Genomic DNA, 22,217 nt, shown 5'->3' on the forward strand with positions numbered 1-22,217 from the left:
TCAATAAACATGCCAAACAGTTTAAACAAAATAAAGCATTAAGATAAGTTACAAATATGTTTTTGGCAGACAAGTCCTTACATGTCCTGCAGTACACAATGAGAATCATTTATAAAAATGAGTACAATGAACACGAAGGTGTTGTTCACTGCACCCAATCAGACTTTGGCTTTCAGTTTTCAGTATTCTAAGTAAGAAAATGAAAGCAAATAAATGCTACGTCTACTCTACAGCACTGTTTCTTTTTGGAATGAGGAAATAGAATATAAAAGAGACCTGAATTAACCACTTCAGCTATGGAAGGTTTTACCCCCTTCATGACCAGGCCATTTTTTGCTATTTAGCACTGCGCTATTTTAACTGGTAATTTCGCAGTCATGCAACTCTGTACCCGAGCAAAATTTATATCATTTTTTTTTCACACAAATAGAGCTTTCTTTTGGTGGTATTTGATCCCCACTGGGTTTTTTATTTTTTATTATATCAGTAAAAAAAGACTGAAAATTTTGAAAAAAAAAACAATTCTTTTTTTTACTTTCTGCTATAAAACATTTCCAAAAAAAGAAAAATAAAAAATCTAATTTATCCATAAATCTTGGCCAAAATGTATTCTGTTACATGTCTTTGGCAAAAAATGTCAATAAGTGTATATTGACTGGTTTGCATGTCTACAAACTATGGTATATATATATATATATATATATATATATATATATATATATATTTTTTTTTTTATACTAGTAAAGGCGATGACAAGCGACTTATAATGGGACTGCAATAGTGCAGCGGGCAATCTGACACTAACTGATCCTGGGTGGGAACTGATTAACTGCCACTGACATCACCAGTGACACTAATACAGTGATCAGAGCTAATAAAAAACACTCTCACTGTACTAATGACACTGGCTGGGAAGGGGTTAACATCTAGGGTGATCAAGGGGTTAAATGAGTGCCTAACAATGTGTAATGTGTGCTGATTTTTTACTAAGTGTCTTCATGTAACTATGTAACTATGAAACAGAGAGATTGATCCCTCTGTACAAAGATCTGTGTTGATTGTCAACACAGGGCTCTGGGCTGTGATTGCACACAGCTGATCAGCAGGTCATGAATCATTGACTTGCTGACAGTGCCCTAAACCCGGATTGTTGTATGGGTACGTTGCTTTGCCTGCAGGGGTGGGCGGTCCACAAGAGGTTGAAGAAAAGGATAGCAGGAGAGGGTAGAAAATTGACACATTGTAAAAGTATCTCTATACAGTATATGAAGAAGTGGTTTGTAGTTGACCATAAATGGATCAAAATGTAGCTGCTTCAGCAAGTCCCAGACAAATCTTGATTTATGTGTGGCCTCTTCAGCTTGACCAAAGTTGATCTAACAATCGACTTCTGTTTAACAGGCTTGCTGAAAACTTTTTCAATCAGTTGCTGCTGCCAATGGACTGCATCCTCCATGATATGTGTATTCTGACAGCGAAGGAGTCCCCTTGTCAGAATACAATGTTTCAGCAAGGATACTTCATTTGTGTGGATTGAGAAATCAGTTTGGTTTACTTTTCGTTCAGCTCTCTGGCTGAATGAAAAAAAAAAAGATCCATCTCTGGCCAGCATAAGATGGATTGAGGAAAATCAGAGTTCTCTACTGACAAGCACACAGTATTTTTTAGTTAATGTTAGCTTGATCAAACAGTGTGGGTTTCAGTCTCTATAGTAACTATATTATTGTGCTGGCAAAGCGAATGATTAGCTGCTTAAAGTGGTTGTAAAGACAGAAGGTTTTTTATCTTAATGCATTCTATGCATTAAGATAAAAAACCTTCTGTGTGCAGCAGCCACCCCAGCACCCCAATACTTACCTGAGCCCCCTCTCTATCCAGCGATGTGCATGAGTGCCTCGGCCATCCAGATTGGCTGAGACACAGCAGCGGCACCATTGGCTCCTGCTGCTGTCAATGAAAGTCAGTTAGCCAATCAGGAGAGAGAGGGGGCGAGGCCGAACCTGTGGCTACGGTGCCCCCACAGCAAGCTGCTTGCTATGGGGGCACTCGACAGGAGGGAGGGACCCAAGAAGAGAAAGATCCAGGCTACTCTGTGCAAAACCATTTCACAGAGCAGGTAAGTATAACATGTTTGTTATTTTTAAAGAAAAAAAGGAGACTTTAGTATCACTTTAAAGGGGCTGTAAACCCTCGTGTTCTTTCACCTTAACCACTTCAGCTCCGGAAGATTTTACCCCCTTCCTGACCAGAGCACTTTTTGCTATTCGGCACTGCGTCGCTTTAGCTGACAATTGCACGGTCATGCGACGTGGCTCTCAAACAAATTTGTCGTCCTTTTTCCCCACAAATAGAGCTTTCTTTTGGTGGTATTTGATCACCTCTGCGATTTTTATTTTTTGCGCTATAAACAAAATAAGAGCGACAATTTTGAAAAAAACACATTATTTTTTTACATTTTGCTATAATAAATATACCCCAAAAATATATAAAAAAACATTTTTTTTCCTCAGTTTAGGCTGATCGTATTCTTCTACATATTTTTGGTAAAAAAAAAAAAAAATCGCAATAAGCGTTTATTGATTAGTTTGTGCAAATGTTATAGCGTTTACAAAATAGGGGATAGTTTTATGGCATTTTTATTAATAATTTTTTTTTTTACTAGTAATGGCGACGATCAGCGATTTTTATTGTGACTGCGACGTTATGGCGGACATTTTTGACACATTTTTGGGACCATTGTCATTTATACAGCGATCAGTGCGATTAAAAATGCACTGATTACTGTGTAAATGACACTGGCAGTGAAGGGGTTAACCACTAGGGGGCAGGGAGGGGTTAAGTCAGTACTAGGGGAGTGATTACTAACTGTAGGGGGGATGGGCTAGCTGTGTCACTACGCTGATCACTGCTCCTGATGGCAGGGAGCAGAGATCAGTGACACTTGTCACTAGGCAGAACGGGGAGATGATGTTTACATCAGCATCTCCCCGTTCGTCCTCTCAGTGAGGCGATCGCGGGTATCCCCGCGGCGATCGAGTCCTCGGGACCCGCGACGCGACTCACGGAGCTCCCGGCCGGCGCGCACGCAATGGCACGGCGGGGAATTCAAATGGACGTACCCGTAAGTCCATTTGCCCAGCCGTGCCATTCTGCCGACGTACATCGGCGTGCGCCGGTCGGGAAGGGGTGAACCACTTAAGGACCAGCCTCGTTTTGGAATTTAGGTGTTTACATGTTTTTTTTTTTTAATCAGAAAGGTTTTTATTGCTCAAAAAACAAACAATACAGTTATACATGAATCATAATACACTTCATCCATGTACTGGAATATCTATCGATCAAGTGATACATTTTACAACCTATAACTTTCAACATTTTGACCTTGTGTCCCGTCTAATCTAACCAAGGGTATGTTCTCCAGCTACCTCACACCTTCCTCCTCCGTCTCTAGTTACCCGTTTGCTACAGCCTCGCAATGTATTTGTCATGTAACCTAACTACCAACCGTCCGGCTGATACCCCAGTCCTTCTTTGAATTTAAGCGCTTCTCAACAGTCTCATCTGTACCAATTCCATGGGGCTTATGCCAGGCACGTCTAGCCACGGGTTCCATAATTTGTCAAATTTTCCAGGGCTCCCCCTGTGCTGGTATATATATTTTTCCATTATGAGTGTTTTTCCCATGTGTTGTATCCATGTTGTGCACCGTGGTGGCGTAGCAGATTTCCAGCCCATAAGTATTATTTTTCTGGCCTGAAACAGTGCTCTTGCAAAGGCAACTCTCGTCACCTCCTCCGCAATCACCCCCTCCAGAACTCCCAGTAAGCAACACAGCAGATCCAGGGGAACATTGGTCTGGAACACCTGATTCAGTGTAGCCAAAACCTCTGTCCAATACCTATGGAGTTTGGGGCAACGCCAGAGGAGGTCAATCAGGTCTCCAGCTGCTGCTCTGCATAATGAGTCAGGTGCTCTGCCCATTTTGTAGAGCTTTACAGGGGTATAATGTACTCTCAGTAGTATATATAGTTGGGAGACCTTTTGAGCCACGTTTAGCGAGCAAGTTAAAGCCTCTTCCCACATCTCCCCTGAAATGGGGCCTAAATCTGCCTCCCATTGAGCTGCTGCCCTTGAGGGGTACCCATCTAAGAATGACGATAGTAACATGTTATAGCATTGTGAGATTATGCCTTTAGTCTCTGACGCCCCCTGCATCATACGAAAAACAGGTGTGGGGGACTGGGACCAGTCCATTGCTTCCCCTTGGGCTCTAACAGCGTGGTTTACATGTTTTTTTTTGCTAGAAAATTACTTAGAACCCCCAAACATTATATATTGTTTTTTTTCTAACACCCTAGAGAATAAAATGGCGGTCATTGCAATACTTTTTTTCACACCGTATTTGCACAGCGGTCTTACAAGCACTGTTTTTTTTTTGGGAAAAAATTCACTTTTTTGAATAAAAAAAATAAGACAACAGTAAAGTTAGCCCAATTTGTTTTTTATACTGTGAAAGATAATGTTACGCCGAGTAAATTGATACCCAACATGTCACGCTTCAAAATTGCGCCCGCTCGTGGAATGGCGTCAAACTTTTACCCTCAAAAATCTCCATAGGCGCTGTTTAAAAAGATTCTACAGGTTGCATGTTTTGCTTTACAGAGGAGGTCTAGGGCTAGAATTATTGCTCTAGCTCTAACGATCGTGGCGATACTACACATGTGTGGTTTGACCACCGTTTTCATATGCGGGCGCTACTCACGTATGCGTTCGCTTCTGCGCGCGAGCTTGTTGGGACAGAGCATTTAAAAAAAAAATTTTTTTATTTTTCTTATTTATTTTACATGATTTTATTTATTTTTACACTGTTTTAAAAAAAAAATGTGTCACTTGTATTCCTATTACAAGAAATGTAAACATCCCTTGTAACAGAAAAAAGCATGACAGGTCCTCTTAAATATGAGATCTGGGGTCAAAAAGTCCTCAGATCTCATATTTAAACTAAAATGCAAAAAAAAAAAAAAAAAAAAAAAAGTAATTTAAAAAAATGACATTGAAAAAAATGTGCCTTTAAGACGTGTGGGCAGAAGTGACGTTTTGACGTCACTTCAGTCCTGCAGTGTCACGGAGACGAGTGGGTGCCATCTTCCCCTCACTCGTCTCCATGCACAGCTAGGCAACAGACGCGATCGCCTCCGCCGCTGCCGATGGCTCCGGTAAGCGGCGGAGGGCATCGGGTCGCGGTGGGAGGAGGGGGGCCCCCTCTCCCGCCACCGATAAAAGTGATCTTGCGGCAAATCCGCCGCAGAGACCACTTTTATCTTGTAGACGCACTCTACCTCTCTGGCCAGGGTCTTGGCTCTTGATTGGATAGATTGATAGCAGCGCAGCCATTGGTTCCCGCTGCTGTCAATCAAATCCGGGCGTCGGCAGGCAGGGTCTATGGACTCAAATGCTGGACTCAGGAGCGCGCCCACGCGATAACCCCCAGGGAAAGCGCTTCTCCTAGGGGGTTTACCGAGCGCCGTTGGGGGACCCCAAAAGATGAACTGCACAGTGGAGGTAAGTATGATATGTTTGTTACTTTAAAAAAAAAAACGAGGGGTTACAACCACTTTAAGCTTACCACACACTGACAGCTCCCGTCCGAGCCGCTGTACTAACAATCTGGTGTTTGTACAGAGATCTTCCTGCTGTTCTACTGTGTTCTGATAGGGGGACGTGCCCCAGAACATTCCAGTCATCTGACAGGGGGACGCGCCCCAGAACATTCCAGTCATCTGACAGGGGGACGCGCCCCCAGAACACTCCAGTCATCTGACGGGGGGACGCGCCCCCAGAACACTCCAGTCATCTGACAGGGGGACGTGCCCCAGAACATTCCAGTCATCTGACAGGGGGACGCACCCCCAGAACACTCGAGTCATCTGACGGGGGGACGCGCCCCAGAACACTCCAGTCATCTGACAGGGGGACACGCCCCCAGAACATTCCAGTCATCTGACAGGGGGACACGCCCCAGAACATTCCAGTCATCTGACAGGGGGACGCGCTCCAGAACACTCCAGTCATCTGACAGGGGGACACGCCCCCAGAACATTCCAGTCATCTGACGGGGGGACGCGCCCCAGAACACTCCAGTCATCTGACAGGGGGACGCGCCCCAGAACATTCCAGTCATCTGACAGGGGGACGCGCTCCAGAACACTCCAGTCATCTGACAGGGGGACGCGCCCCAGAACACTCCAGTCATCTGACAGGGGGACGCGCCCCCAGAACACTCGAGTCATCTGACAGGGGGACGCGCCCCCAGAACACTCCAGTCATCTGACAGGGGGACGCGCCCCCAGAACACTCGAGTCATCTGACAGGGGGACGCGCCCCCAGAACACTCCAGTCATCTGACAGGGGGACGCGCCCCAGAACCTTCCAGTCATCTGACAGGGGGACGCGCCCCCAGAACACTCGAGTCATCTGACAGGGGGACGCGCCCCCAGAACACTCCAGTCATCTGACAGGGGGACGCGCCCCCAGAACACTCGAGTCATCTGACAGGGGGACGCGCCCCCAGAACACTCCAGTCATCTGACAGGGGGACGCGCCCCCAGAACACTCGAGTCATCTGACAGGGGGACGCGCCCCCAGAACACTCCAGTCATCTGACAGGGGGACGCGCCCCAGAACATTCCAGTCATCTGACAGGGGGACGCGCCCCCAGAACACTCGAGTCATCTGACAGGGGGACGCGCCCCCAGAACACTCCAGTCATCTGACAGGGGGACGCGCCCCAGAACACTCGAGTCATCTGACAGGGGGACGCGCCCCCAGAACACTCCAGTCATCTGACAGGGGGACGCGCCCCCAGAACACTCCAGTCATCTGACAGGGGGACGCGCCCCCAGAACACTCCAGTCATCTGACAGGGGGACGCACCCCCAGAACATTCCAGTCATCTGACAGGGGGACGCGCCCCAGAACATTCCAGTCATCTGACAGGTGGACGCGCCCCCAGAACACTCCAGTCATCTGACAGGGGGACACGCCCCAGAACATTCCAGTCATCTGACAGGGGGACGCGCCCCCAGAACACTCCAGTCATCTGACAGGGGGACACGCCCCAGAACATTCCAGTCATCTGACAGGGGGACGCGCCCCAGAACACTCGAGTCATCTGACAGGGGGACGCGCCCCAGAACACTCCAGTCATCTGACAGGGGGACGCGCCCCAGAACATTCCAGTCATCTGACAGGGGGACGCGCCCCAGAACATTCCAGTCATCTGACAGGGGGACGCGCCCCCAGAACACTCCAGTCATCTGACAGGGGGACGCGCCCCCAGAACATTCCAGTCATCTGACAGGGGGACGCGCCCCCAGAACACTCCAGTCATCTGACAGGGGGACGCGCCCCCAGAACACTCCAGTCATCTGACAGGGGGACGCACCCCCAGAACATTCCAGTCATCTGACAGGGGGACGCGCCCCAGAACATTCCAGTCATCTGACAGGTGGACGCGCCCCCAGAACACTCCAGTCATCTGACAGGGGGACACGCCCCAGAACATTCCAGTCATCTGACAGGGGGACGCGCCCCCAGAACACTCCAGTCATCTGACAGGGGGACACGCCCCAGAACATTCCAGTCATCTGACAGGGGGACGCGCCCCAGAACACTCGAGTCATCTGACAGGGGGACGCGCCCCAGAACACTCCAGTCATCTGACAGGGGGACGCGCCCCAGAACATTCCAGTCATCTGACAGGGGGACGCGCCCCAGAACATTCCAGTCATCTGACAGGGGGACGCGCCCCCAGAACACTCCAGTCATCTGACAGGGGGACGCGCCCCCAGAACATTCCAGTCATCTGACAGGGGGACGCGCCCCCAGAACACTCCAGTCATCTGACAGGGGGACGCGCCCCCAGAACATTCCAGTCATCTGACAGGGGGACGCGCCCCCAGAACACTCCAGTCAGTGCTCTGATTGGGAGCCGGTCGGCTGTTGGTTTTCCACCATGCATGGCCGGCTTCTGTTGGACCGGTTGCCATACTCACGGGCTGAATGTTGGATGGTTTTTATTGATCCAGCCAATGTCGCCAGACATTCGGCCCATGTGTACTAGGCCTTAGCCAGAGGCATCTTGTTAGATCAGAGCAGTGAGATTACAAACTGTTCAGGATTAGTATAAAATGTAAATCTACATACATACACTGTACGAATATTGGCTAGTTACCGAGGAACCAGACGAAATTCGTTCAGTGGGTGGCCCTATCGATCCCCTGAAAATTGCTATCTGGATGACTGTGCCCCCTGTCACATGTGGTAGTTTCATGCTTTGTCCCCTACATAACTACAGTACTGAGCAGTGATGTAGGTGTGGGGGATGGAATCACAGCGTTCAATGGGGGAAACGGGCATCAGACGCTTAATGAAGTGCCAAATAACAAAAAGACTAGCATCTCTCTGCATCTCTGGAATGGTGGGAAGGTAGGGAGATAAGGGCTGCTGGAGAGGTGAGTGCAAGCTCTTCTTTTATAGGAGACTTTCGATTCTATTTTTTTAGGAGACCAACAGGATCATCAAAGGCAGGTTTTTTCATTTTAAAAGTGCAAAATAGAGTACAGGTTCACTTTAAGAGAGTCCTTGAAATACTGAAGCAGTGCGACTCTTGTGTCATATCAACTCAATCATCAACATAAAATGTGTAATAATCACAAAACAGAAAATTATTCTTATGCAACACATAGAAAGCACCAATAATTGTCATACTAGTGGGAAGATTCAGGCAAAAGGGGGGATGTGCTGTTGTTCTGGAAAGCTTAGTGTTAATGATAGGTGTGGTAGAATAAAGAGTGTAAAACTTCTGCTCACCTTAATATATGTCTGCACAGACTTTGACATCACAATTTCAAAACCATTGTCTCCGGACTGTGTAGTGACAGAAGTCAATAGACAGTTATAATTAGCAGGGGTACGATAAACCGTAGGGTTAAATGTTCGTTCAGCGTCCCCTATAAATGAAATATTTGATACTAGACTTCACACACAGCTCCAAAATAACTATTCAAATATTACAGAACACGTAACACCGACATTTCATATTCCTGATATGCGCCTGCATTAGCAAATACTTGTATGAGAAAGTATCCTGTTCTCTCTGTATTGCTTCCTTTGTGTGAAATCCCTGATGTTCCTGCCAGTCCCTCTGCTGTCCCTCTGCTGTCCCTCTGATCACCCTAGGCATCACAGCCTGGTCAGTTTTCTGGAAGTGCTGAGAACTCAGGCTGCTCTCCTCCAACGGTCAGACTTGTCCTAACACCACCCATCCCCCCCACCCTCTGCACACAGCCATTCACTGGGAAGATCATTGTACTGCTGTTTCTCCTTCCCCAGCTTTCTGAGCTCCTTATGCAGATGAGAACAGAGGGAATTTGATCACTTATAAAAAAGGGGGGAGGGGGAAAGGTATTTAATTTTTTTTTTTTTTTTTATGTATACACAAAATGTTTTACATTTCATTTCTATTTAAACTCAATGAGTTGTTTTACAAGGTGAGAGTTTACATATACTAATGTAAACTATAACTATACAATGACCTTAAAAACTTTTTAAACCGCACTGCAGTTTGTAAAAAGAGGGAGACAATGGATCATGGACATAGGAGCAGGGAGAAAATGTCTACACTATGCAGCATTCAGCCAGACATGGATCACACTTCATTACAGTGGTTCTGCTTACCAGAAAAAAAAGATATTTAAAAGGATAAGTTCACCTTTAAAAAAAAAAATAATAACGCACATCTTTTTGCAGATAAAAAAAATGTTCATTTATTTTTTCTATTTTTTTTTACTTGAAGCCTGTAAAGCAATGCACCCACAATCAGCAGATCACGGGTGCCATTCAGGACTCCTGCAGACTTGTCTGTGTATCTGTCTGCTCGTACCTTGTACGGGCAAGCAGATACTCACTGGCAGGACTGATGCTCAACAGCGCCATGATAGTTCATTGAAACTACAAGCTGAAAGCCACAAAGGCTGTCAATATTTGTAGTTTCCCATTCACAAAGCACTGTGAATGAATGACGTGGCCAGCCGGCCAGCGCGGCCACGTTATTTTCAAAGCGTGACAGTGAACACACAGAGAAGGTGCCTGCTCACTGTCACTGGGGAGTGGGGGAGAGGCGGCAGCTACTGGAACATGTTACAGTACATGTTCCAAAAGGTGAACTTATCCTTTACTTAATCCTCAGAATTTTCAGCTTTAAAGTGTTACTAAACCCACGATCCTGCATTCACTATATCTGGTCTACCACAGTACTCAGAACATTGAAATACAATTATTTTAGTAAATATAAACTGACAAATACATTTTCTCATTGGCAGTATATACAGTGCCTTGAAAAAGTATTCATACCCCCTTCAAATTTTCCACATTTTGTTACAGCCAAAAACGTAAATGTATTTTCTTGGGATTTTATGTGATAGACCAAAACGAAGTGGAAGGAAAATTATAAATGGTTTTCAAATTTTTTTACAAATAAATATGTGAAAAGTGTGGCGTGCATTTGTATTCAGCCCCCTTTACTCTGATACCCCTAATTAAACTCTAATGGAACCAATTGCCTTCAGAAGTCATCTAATTAGTAAATAGAGTCCACCTGTGTGTAATTTAATCTCAGTATAAATACAGCTGTTCTGTGAAGCCCTCAGAGGTTTGTTAGAGAACATTAGTGAGCAAACAGCATCATGAAAACCAAGGAACACACCAGACAGGTCAGGGATAAAGTTGTGGAGATGTTTAAAGCAGGGTTAGGTTATTAAAAATATCCCAAGCATTGAACATCTCACGGAGCACTGTTCAATCCATCAAACCTACCAAGACATGGCCTTCCACCTAAACTGACAGGCCGGGCAAGGAGGGCAATAATCAGAGAAGCAGCCAAGAGGCCCATAGTAACTCTGGGGGAGCTTCAGAGATCCACAGCTCAGGTGGGAGAATCTGTCCACAGGACAACTATTAGTCGTGCACTCCACAAATCTGGCTTTTTTTGGAAGAGTGGCAAGAAGAAAGCCATTGTTGAAAGAAAGCCATAAAAAAGTCCTGTTTGAAGTTTGCGAGAAGCCAAGTGGGGGACACAGCAAACATGTGGAAGAAGGTGCTCTAGTCAGGGGAGACCAAAATTTAACTTTTTGGCCTAAAAGCAAAACACTATGGGGGTTATTTAAGAAAGGCAAATCCACTTTGCACTGCAAGTGCACTTGAAAGTGCACTTGGAAGTGCAGTTGCTCTAAATCTAAGGGGTAGATCTGAAATGAGTGGAAGATCTGCTGATTTTATCATCCAATCATGTGCAAGATAAAATGCTGTTTTTTATTTTCCTTGCCTGTCCCCCTCGGATCTACAGTGACTTTACTTCCAAGTGCACTTTAGGGCACTTTCAAGTGCACTTGCAGTGCAAAGTGGACTTTCCTTTAGTAAATAACCCCCATGTGTGGCTGAAAACTAACACTGCACATCACTCTAAACACAGTAAGTATACCCACCGTGAAACATGGTGGTGGCAGTAATATGTTGTTGGAATGATTTTCTTGAGCAGGGACAGGGAAGCTGATCAGAGTTGATGGGAAGATGGATGGAGCCAAACACAGGGCAATCTTAGAAGAAAACCTGTTAGAGTCTGCAAAAGACTTGGGACTGGGGCGGAGGTTCACCTTCCAGCAGGACAATGGCCCTAAACATACAGCCAGAGCTACAACTGAATGGTTTAGATAGATCAAAGCATATTCATGTGTTAGAATGGCCCAGTCAAAGTCCAGACCTAAATCCAATTGAGAATCTATGGCAAGACTTGAAAATTGCTGTTCAACGACACTCTCCATCCAATCTGACAGAGCTTAAGCTATTTTGGAAAGAAGAACGGGCAAAAATTTCACTCTCTAGATGTGCAAAGCTGGTAGAGACATCCCCAAAAATACTTGTAGCTGTAATGGCAGCAAAAGGTGGTTCTACAAAGTATTGACTTTGGATGGCTAAAAATGCACGCCATACTTTTCACATATTTATTTGTAAAAAATGTTGAAAACCATTTATCATTTTCCTTCCACTTCACAATTATGTGCCACTTTGTGTTGGTCTATCACATAAAATTCCAATAAAATACTTTTACATTTAGTTGTAACATGACAAAATGAATGTTGAATGTGTGAAAACTTTTTCTAGGCACTGTAGCAGTCGTGTGACTTCTATCAGTGTCTGGTTAAAGCTTGTAGGAGTAATTTTCATTCTACTCTGACTGTCTTGTGAGGCTGCAGGACCCCTGACCCCCTTTGGCTGGACAATGGTAAGGCTCGGTTCACACTGGGGCGACTTGGGATCCGACTTGTACGCCCTCAAGTCGCCCCAAGTCGCCCCAGAAATAGTTTCAATGGGAGTGAACGCTAGCGTCTTAATAGACGCTACTGAAGTCGCTCCGACTTCAGAGCGTACTCCCTGTACTACTTTGATCCGACTTGGTAGGCGACCTGTACCATAGAAATCAATGGAAGTCGCCTCCAAGTCGGATCTCTCTGTAAAGTCAAGCGACTTTGCAGGGAAAACCCCTCCCTCCCCCCCTCCCTCCCAGAGAGCTGATTGGCCACAGGCGAAGTCGCCTGTCATGGAGGCGACTTCAAGTCGCCTTGTAATTTGCTGAAGTCGCGCTGAAGTCGCGCTGAAGCCGCGTTGAAGTCGCGGTACAAAGTCGCGCTGAAGTCGTGTTGCCCCAGTGTGAACCGACCCTAACTGGCCCTGTGCTGATCACATGCACCCTCCCAAGAAAAAAAAAACTCTCTAGCAATACACACCAAACTGAGCATGTGCAGTCTGACTCCAGTAACTCTGTCTTATCCGGACAAGTTTTGGAGTGCAAGAAGGGGAGGATCTGTGCATACAGGATCAAATGGCCTTTTTACACAATGCAGAGAATTTACCCCTTAGGATCCACAGTGAGTACAACAAGCATGCTTTACTGTATATACAGACGTATGTAATAACTGAAAACATATATATCTGTAATACTGACCTGACTGATAGAAACAGGACTCCCTAAAGAAGAGATAACCACCAGGCTTCAGCCATCCCAACATCTTCTGTACCAGTGCCATTAGCTCAGTATCATTCAGATACATGAAGAGCCAATTAGAGAAGACAAAATCATAACTAAAATGATAAAGACCACATTTCACTATGGTACTCTGTAATTAAACACCTTATAGATAAAATGCATTTGATGTCTTAATTCAACTATTAAAAAATGTTTCACAGTACTGATATCCCAGTCAACGGGCATCCCAGGGCCCCGGCGTACCTGTTATCAGGCAATTCTAAATGTGTGACATCAGCCTGCAGGAAGGTGATGTTTCCACGGTAACCGTTGTCCTCTCGGTTTTTATCAAGAAAGTTCTGCATAAAATCCACAGCAGTGACTTGGTTAGCCAGCTTTGCTATATGGCCGGTAAAACGTCTGCAACAAACATTGTCAAATTAGCGGAGTTCCTCTGGAGAGTCAGAAACAACAACTGTGATCAGAAAAAAATTGCTATTACGGTGAGGGAAAATGTTGATTCCCTGCTGATTTTGTACATTTGCCCACTGACAAAGAAATGATCAGTCTATAATTTTAATGGTAAATTTATTTTAACAGTGAGAGGCAGAATAGCAACAAAAATATCCAGAAAAACACATTTCAAAAAAGTTATAAATTGATTTGTATTTTAATGAATGAAATAAGTATATGATCCCCTATCAATCAGCAAGATTTCTGGCTCCCAGGTGCCTTTTATACAGGTAACGAGCTGAGATTAGGAGCACTCTCTATCTCAGCTTGTTACCTGTATAAAAGACACTTGTCCACAGAAGCAATCAATCAGATTCCAATCTCTCCACCATGGCCAAGACCAAAGAACTGTCCAAGTATGTCAAGGACAAGATTATAGACCTACACAAGGCTGGAATGGGCTGTAAGGACCATCGCCAAGCAGCTTGGTGAGAGGGTGATAACAATTGCTGCGATTATGTACAGGCCCGTATGAAGTATGCTAATGAACATCTGAATGATTCAGAGAACTGGGTGAAAGTGTTGTGGTCAGATGAGACCAAAATTGAGCTCCTTGGCATCAACTCAGCTCGCTGTGTTTGGAGGAGGAGGAATGCTGCCTATTACCCCAAAAACACCATCCCCATCGTCAAACATGGAGGTGGAAACATTATGCTTTGGGGGTGTTTTTCTGCTAAGGGGACAGGACAACTTCACTGCATCAAATGGACGATAGATGGGGCCATGTACCGTCAAATCTTTGGTGAGAACCTTCTTCCCTCAGCCAGGGCATTGAAAATGAGTTGTGGATGGGTATTCCAGCATGAAAATGACCCAAAACACACGGCCAGCAGCAATAAAGGAGTGGCTCAAGAAGAAGCACATTAAGATCCTGGAGTGGCCTAGCTAAAGTCCAGACCTTAAACCCATAGAAATATGTGGAAGGAACCTTAAAGATTTGGAGAGGATCTGCAAAGAGGAGTTGGACAAAATCCCTCTTGGGATTTGCGCAAACTTGGTGGCCAATTACAAGAAACATCTGACCTCTGTGATTGCCAACAAGGGTTTTGCCACCAAGTACTAAGTCATGTTTTGCGAAGGGGTCAAATACTTATTTCACTCATTAAAATGCAAATCAATTTATAACTTATTTGAAATGCGTTTTTCTGGATATGTTTGTTGTTGTTCTGTCTCTCACTGTTAAAATAAACCTACCATTCAAATTATAGACTGATCATTTCTTGGTCAGTGGGCAAATATACAAAATCAGCAGGGGATCAAATACTTTGTTCCCTCATTGTATTCCACTGATTTTTGGATTAATTTGATTGTTTTCATTCGTTTTTGCTGCTACACTCGAGATGGCATTTATAAAAATTGCCCATTAACTCATTCCAGGCTGCAGATCTTGTAGCTCAAATGTAATCTGCATATTCTGCAAGACTTAAAGTGGTATTAAACCCAAAACCAACAATGTGATATTTTGCAGCTGAGCTCTCGTTCACATTGAACACGGCTTTCAAATTGTGCAACTTCATCTGAAATCGCACAATTTCAAAGCTGTATTTCAGTACAACCTTGGGTGCGTCTTGAAAGACATCTGTGTGGCTTCATGACTAGATGTCTATTGAAATCGCACCCAAAGTCGTCAAAAGTAGTGCAGGAATTACTTTTGCAAGTTGGCATCACATCCATTGGAACATGCCATTGACGGCAATAGGCTGTGACTTGTCATGCAGTGACCTGTCAAATCGCATGACAAATCACTCCAATGTGAACGAGGGCTTACCAATCATCAGATGTCTTGGCTGCATTCGTTTTCCTTTTTAGACTTTTTTCTGTTTTCATCAGGTGATCTTGCCAGTAACACACCTCTTGTATTAGAGTGCCCCCACTCTGGATGAAGGAGCACAGAGGGCACATTTGGACAGCAGCATTGTCAAGTCTGGGGGTAGGGGAGTATTAGATGTACTCGTAGATTTAAATGCACTAAAAAATTGAAGCCAAACTTCAGCTAATACTTTATAAATCAGTTACAACAAACTGTTTTTTTTCCTTTGGCACAAATATGCTAAATAAATAAATGCTGATCATTATAAACACATCTCTGAAAACTGACATATCTGCAGAACAGCTTTTTCTTTTAAAAACCAGACTAACTGGCTGGATCACCAGATGAAACTAGAAGAAAGAAAACCTAAGAAAGATATAGTGGTTGCATTCATTTTCTAAGAATTGGTAAGCTGCAGTATAATAAATGTTTGCTTTTGAGCTTAATACTGCTATTCCACCTTTTCCAAAAAAAAAAATAATAATAATAATTATAAATGCACCTACACTGAGTTAAAAAAAAAAAAAAAGTGCATTTTTTTTTTTTTTTTTGCATTTGAGCCTCCAAAGCATTGCAACTGCAAAGACCGATAAGTACAGGCTCGTACAGACTATACTTCAAGTCACAGGTCTGTACCGAGGTACCAAGTATTCTGTGACCAGATACAGACTATGGGGTGTATTTGTCCTATGAAACTGCATGTACATTTGATCTGTGCAAACAAAGCAAATACAAATGCTGTTGGGCCACTTTCTCTCCAGTTCAAATGTAGTCATTTATAGGAATAAGGAAAATACATGTGACAAAATAACCAGAGAACAGCTTTCTTTGCCGCCATTTGAACAGAACAAATGTACATGCAACCTCACAGGGCGAATAGCTCTGCAAAGCTCCAGGTATATGATTTAGACCAGGACAGCAGTTTAAATTAACCAGAGTGGTTAATGAACCCTAATGTCAGCTAAGATATACCACATTTTTCAGGCAAGAGACAAAAACTTTTCATCTCAGGTTTAGTATACCACTAAACCTTCATATAAATAAGACTTAAATCTAGAAAAAAAGAAATAAAAACATATATCCACTTGCCGACCGCATAGGTATATATACGTTGTGGCTTGCAAGTGGTTTACCGGCGTCATGGCTGAAGCCATAACCCCGTTTCTTTTTTTTCAGCCGTTGATTTTCTTTCTTAAGAAAGCGGTCCAAGCAGGAAGTGTCCACTTCCCTCCTCTCACCACTTGGCGGTGTTTCTTGGGCTTACCACTTTTACCGGGGAGCCCAGGAAACGATCAAATGGTTCACACAGCTGGCCATAGAGGTGAACAGAGGCCAGATTGTCTCTGATCACCTCTATAAATTTGGAGGACCGGAGCGACGTCATGACGTCACTTCTGGTCTATGGCGTAAGTAAACATTTTTTTTTTTTTAAAGCAAAAGATCACATTTTTTTTTTTTTGCTTTTAAAGGTAGAGGAGAGATTTGGGGTCTGGGGATCTCTCCATAAAGAGGACCTGTCATCCCTTATTTCTTTTACAAGGGATGTTTACATTCCTCATAATAGAAGTAAAAATTATCCAAAAAAATGAAAGGGCCAGTGTAAAAAGAAAAAAGCGCCCCATCTCTCCGTGGCATATGTACTTGGCACACGTATATGTAAATGGTGTTTGCACCACACATGTGAGGTATCGATGCAAATACTAGAGCGAGAGCAATAATTCTAGTGCTAGACCTCCTCTGTAAATCTAAGCAGGTAACCTGTAAAAAAAGTGTCGCCTATGGAGATTTTTAAGTATCCATGTTGCCATTCCACAATTTTAAAGCGTGACATTTTATGTATCTATTTACTTGTAGTAACATCACCTTTTATATGTTACCAAAAAATTGGGTTATAGATTGTATTTTTTTGCTTTACAATTCATTAAACTGTATTTTCTCCAAAACAATGTGTTTAAAAAAACGCTGCGCTAATGCCGTGTCACATAAAAAATTGCATTGATCATTATTTTATTCTCTAGGGTCTCTGCTAAAAAAAATATATATAATGTTTGGTTATTCTAAGTCATTTTCAAGCAAAAAGTACAAATTTTTACTTGTAAATAAAAAGTGCCAGAAAAGGCTTGGCCTTTAAGTGGATATTGTTCATGTTGATCTCTAAACATAGAAAACTTTCAAATTTGTGACAGACCAGCAGGACATCATGAGGAGCAGAATTGAGTCTGTTGTGCGGAGAAGGAACATGTTTTTGTCAAACATCTAAAAGTGAACAAAACTTGTAAAAAAAAAAAAAAAAGATTTGGGATTTGTCTGCTAAGAACATTTAATCCGGTTTACTGAACTCTTTCAAGGAATCCTTACCCAATGCCAGCTCCAAGTTCCAACACATTTAATCCTTTTAATGAAGGAAACAATGATATGATCTCCGGCTTCTCCTCCTTGGATAGGATTGTAGCACTTGAATCCAGCATCATCTCTTCCACTGTTGCATCGCGTGAGTGCTCCTCCCAAAACTCAGTCATCGTTTGTCTCACCTCTAAGAAGAGAATTGTAAAGGTTTAGTGAACTGTCCAACCCAACACCGCATATTTAATGTAGATCAAGGATCTGAAACACAGGTGGACAACCTGGAAATATAGTGGTCTTCAAAAGCAGACCCTAACATACTATTTCTTAAGGAATCTGAGAAATAAAAAGTTATCTAGTAACTCAAGTTCAAGAATGTCTTTTGTTTTAGAGGGACACATACATGAGGTTAGAAAGCTGAATTGGCGATTCACAGTTTTGGTAGGACGGAACAAGGACAATGACCGTCTACTATCTGTTAACACCTATTACGTATTACCTATGGTTACACAAGTAGGCTAAAAAATGGTATATGCCCTAGAATTCAACCTTGACATTATATTAAAAGTTAGCAGCTACAGTATTTGTAGCTGCTGACTTAAAATTTAAATTTTTTTTTATAGGCTGGAACTCCGCTTTAAAGAGGAGGTCTGTCCACCACTGCAAACATTAAAAGCCAGCAGCTACACATACTGTAGCTGCTGACTTTTAATAATAGGGCACTTACCTGTCCTGGAGTCCAGCGATGTCTGCACCGCAGCTGATGTTTTCGTCGGGTGCTGCCGCCGCCATTGCGGGTAAGGGGACCCAGCAGTGTAGCATTACCGGGAACCCTACTGCGCATGCGCGAAGCATTGCTGCGCTCTCCTACTGGCCCGGTGGCAGGGGAAGGAGGGAGCCGAGCTGCTGACGCATTTCGCCGCGGCCAGTGGGGACAGATATCCGCTCCCCCCCCCCGAAAGGTGCCAAATGTGACACCAGAGAGGGGGAGGAGACAAATGAGCGGAAGTTCCACTTTTGGGTGGAACTCCGCTTTAAGCACTGAAATGCCACATACTGTGTCATCAATTGATTTCAAGTAAAACCAACAAATTTAACTAAAATTGATTTGATCGGTCTGGATGGAAAATCTGACTACAGGAAAGCAAATAATTTGATATGATCGCATCGAGCAATCTTTTAGATTTTCCATATATTTCAGATTGGACAGTTAATCTATCAAAAATACAATTGTATATAACATAGTTTTGTGTCTGGCCATAATAAAGGATAAATATGAAGTCAGATTGTATGGCCAGCTTGAGGCTACATTCACACAGGTGAATCTTGTGGCTGGGATCTACGGTGTATGAGAAAAGCAGTGACCGGAAAGTCTGTACAAAGCAATGACAGGCTGACAGGAGGCGTGGCTCTTTTCACGGATCAGTACATCCATTAGTCAGGGACAGAGGAGAAAACCCAGAGACAGAAACAGAAAACACTTCCCAATAAATTGTGTAACGGATTCGATTTCCAAACCAACCCAACAAGTGCCAAGTTTACTGATCTAAAGGAATGTGATCACACCTGACACCGAGAAATCCTGCAAATGTTCTATTGTCAGAAAATAAGTCGTCCATTTCAGGTCAAATCTTTTGTTCACATTCCTACAATTTAGGATCCAACTTGTGAGACCCAAAGTCGCAGGACATGTGACATGCATGTATCTCTATGGGAACCGTTCCAATGGACACCAGCGAAGTCGCTGCAACTTCAGAAAAGGTTCCTCCACTACTTTCATCTGACTTTGACACGGCTTCAATGCCACAGAGTAGAAAAGCCTTATTAAAGTCAGACTACAAAGTTGCTCAAACTTGGCTTAGTTGGCTTAGTGCCGGTTCACACAGGGGCGACTTGTCAGGCGACCTAGTCGCCTGACAAGTCGCCTCCCGTTCTGTACAATGGAACCGTTCTAATAGACTTAGAAAAAGGTTCCTGTACTTCTTTTGGGGCGACTTGAGGCGACTTGCATAGACTTCTATACAGAAGTCGTTTTGCAAGTCGCCGTGGATGTCGTGTGCAGGTCGCCTCGGTGAGGCAACCTGCAAGTCGTGCCGCCCGTAGTGTGAACCGGGGCTGAGTGTAGTGTGAACCGAGCCTTAGTGTGAAACGAGCCTTAAAGGGGTTGTAAACCCTCGTGCTTTTTCACCTTAATGCATCCTATGCAAAAAGGTGAAAAAACTTCTGGCAGTAATTAGCTCCCCGGCCCCCCCCCCTGTTTTACTTGCCTGAGCCCCTTCATTCACTCGGCGGAGATGCGATGTCCCTCTCTGCACGGGGTCCCGGCTCTTGATTGGATAGATTGATAGCAACGCAGTCATTGGTTGGCTCCCGCTGCTGTCAATCAAATCCAATGATGGGGGCATCGGGGCCAAGTCCAGCATTCATGTCTATGGACGCAAATCCTGGACTCGGGAACGCACCCGCAAGGTAACCCCCCCAGGAGGGCGCTTCTCCTAGGGGGTTATCTGATAAGAGGAGGAGCTGCGAGAGACGCCGGGGGACCCCAGAAGTCGAGGTTCGGGGCCACTCTGTGCAAAACGAGCTGCACAGTGGAGGTAAGTATGATATGTTTGTTATTTAAAAAAAAAAGAAGATGAAGCTTTACAATCACATTAAGCTAGTTATACACTATACAATCTGGTTGTACAATCTCCTTTTTAAGGTGGCCATACATACTTCGATAAATGATTGGTTTATTTTCCAATTAATCACTTCTCATAGGAAACATTTATAACAGACATTTTATTTGTACACAGTGTAAGGAACCTGCCTAGATACAAACTGAATGTGTCTGCCTTCATAATCCATAGTTTTAGTAAACCTACAGATAAATATACATGGATTGTATAATCAGATTGTACAGTGTATGGAAAGTTTAATACTGTAATATAACATATGTATAAAAGCTATATCTCAGGATCATACACAGCGTAAAAGACACAGGAAGAGCCTCTGACCAATGACTGATAAGTAGAGCAGATATACTCCTGACCAGCAAGGAAGCCCGTATATTAGGAGATCTTCAGGAGAGGAAATCAGGAGAAAGGCCAACTTCTCTACAGAACAAACAGTACAACACTTAGAGCCCATCATACGTGACATCATCTGCCCCTTTACAGGTGACATCACCAGTCCAATCACAGGCAACATCATCAGCCCTATCACAGATGGCATCACCTGTCCCATCATAGGTGACATCACCAGTCCAATCACAGGCAACATCATCAGCCCTATCACAGATGGCATCACCTGTCCCATCATAGGTGACATCATTAATCCCTTCACATGTGACATCACCAGTCCAATCACATCATCAGTCCCATAACAGGTGAAATCATAACTCCCATCACAGGTGACATCACAAATCCCATCACTGGTGACATCATAAGTCCCATCACTGGTGACATCATAAGTCCCATCACAGGTGACATCCCTAATCCCATGGTATAACTGTCACCTGTCCATCAACCCCCCTCCATACACCGATCACTCACCATTCGCCATGGTTGCTGCTGTAGTTTATGATGTCAAACGTGGGAATCCTTTAAGTCAATCCACAGTTAATGTACACACTATAATAAACTCTATCACTATATATATTACACTATATAATAAACTATCTCTCTCTCTATATATCTATTTATGTATATCTCTTACACTATATAATAAACTCTCTCTCTCTATATATATATATATATCTCTATTTATATATATATTACACTATATAATAAACTCTCTCTCTCTATATATATATATATATATATCTATGTATATATATTACACTATATAATAAACTCTCTCTCTCTCTATATCTATCTATGTATATCTATTACACTATATAAAATAATTAGCTAGAAGGAGAAGAGCACTAAACGATGGTCCCTGTGTCTATCCTATGACAGTGTGAATAGCCACCCTGGTACGACTGAAGCTCCTGCTGTATCTATTATATCTCCTGCCCCGAGGCCTCATTCGAACATATACCGGAGGAGAATATACACTCCGATCTCATCTATATATACGGAGAACGTGGACCACCTCTCTGCACACACAACCGGCATACCTAGACGTCATGGGCATCGGACACGCTGATTAGCGGGCTCCGCCTCTCAAATTAATGATTGGCGGATAGAGGCTCAGAAGGCGGTAAGAAGCCAATGAGACAATGGCTGGGCGGAGTTATGCAAAGAGATTCGCTAGAGGGGTCATTCAGTTTAGCGGGGAGGGGGCGTGTACTGGATGTAGAAGTAGCAATGTACAGAGTGAGGGGCCCCGGTGTCAGGGTAATGCTGGAGTCCAATAGACACGTGAGCACTCTGCTACATTACTAGGTGTCATCATCTCTCTGCTGATTTCATATTTATTAAAGGGACATAAAACTCTGGTTAACCACTTCAGCAGAGCAATGTTTTCATTGTTTGCACACAT

At 43.8% G+C, this 22,217-nt stretch overlaps 1 protein-coding gene across 3 annotated transcripts in view; it reads right to left on the reverse strand.

Annotated features, from left to right (window-relative positions):
- LOC141112405 (uncharacterized) overlaps positions 1–21,969 on the reverse strand; it is a 38,308-nt gene extending 16,339 nt beyond the window's left edge. Inside the window, exons 1-6 of one of the 3 annotated variants that reach the window (XM_073605230.1) lie at positions 21,774–21,863; positions 21,284–21,331; positions 17,763–17,937; positions 13,346–13,501; positions 13,061–13,197; positions 8,872–9,011 (exon numbers count right to left, since the gene is read on the reverse strand). In XM_073605230.1, coding sequence (XP_073461331.1) covers positions 8,872–9,011; positions 13,061–13,197; positions 13,346–13,501; positions 17,763–17,937; positions 21,284–21,293 — 618 coding nt within the window. In that variant the 5' untranslated portion in view covers positions 21,294–21,331; positions 21,774–21,863. Of the gene's footprint in view, positions 1–8,871; positions 9,012–13,060; positions 13,198–13,345; positions 13,502–17,762; positions 17,938–21,283; positions 21,332–21,704 lie in introns of all 3 variants that reach the window. The other 2 variants (XM_073605229.1, XM_073605231.1) reach the window with 2 other exon arrangements.
- Between the last annotated feature and the right edge of the window lie 248 nt (positions 21,970–22,217).

The sequence above is a fragment of the Aquarana catesbeiana genome, linkage group LG11 (genome assembly GCF_042186555.1).
Source record: "Aquarana catesbeiana isolate 2022-GZ linkage group LG11, ASM4218655v1, whole genome shotgun sequence".
NCBI classification, from domain to species: Eukaryota; Metazoa; Chordata; class Amphibia; order Anura; family Ranidae; genus Aquarana; species Aquarana catesbeiana.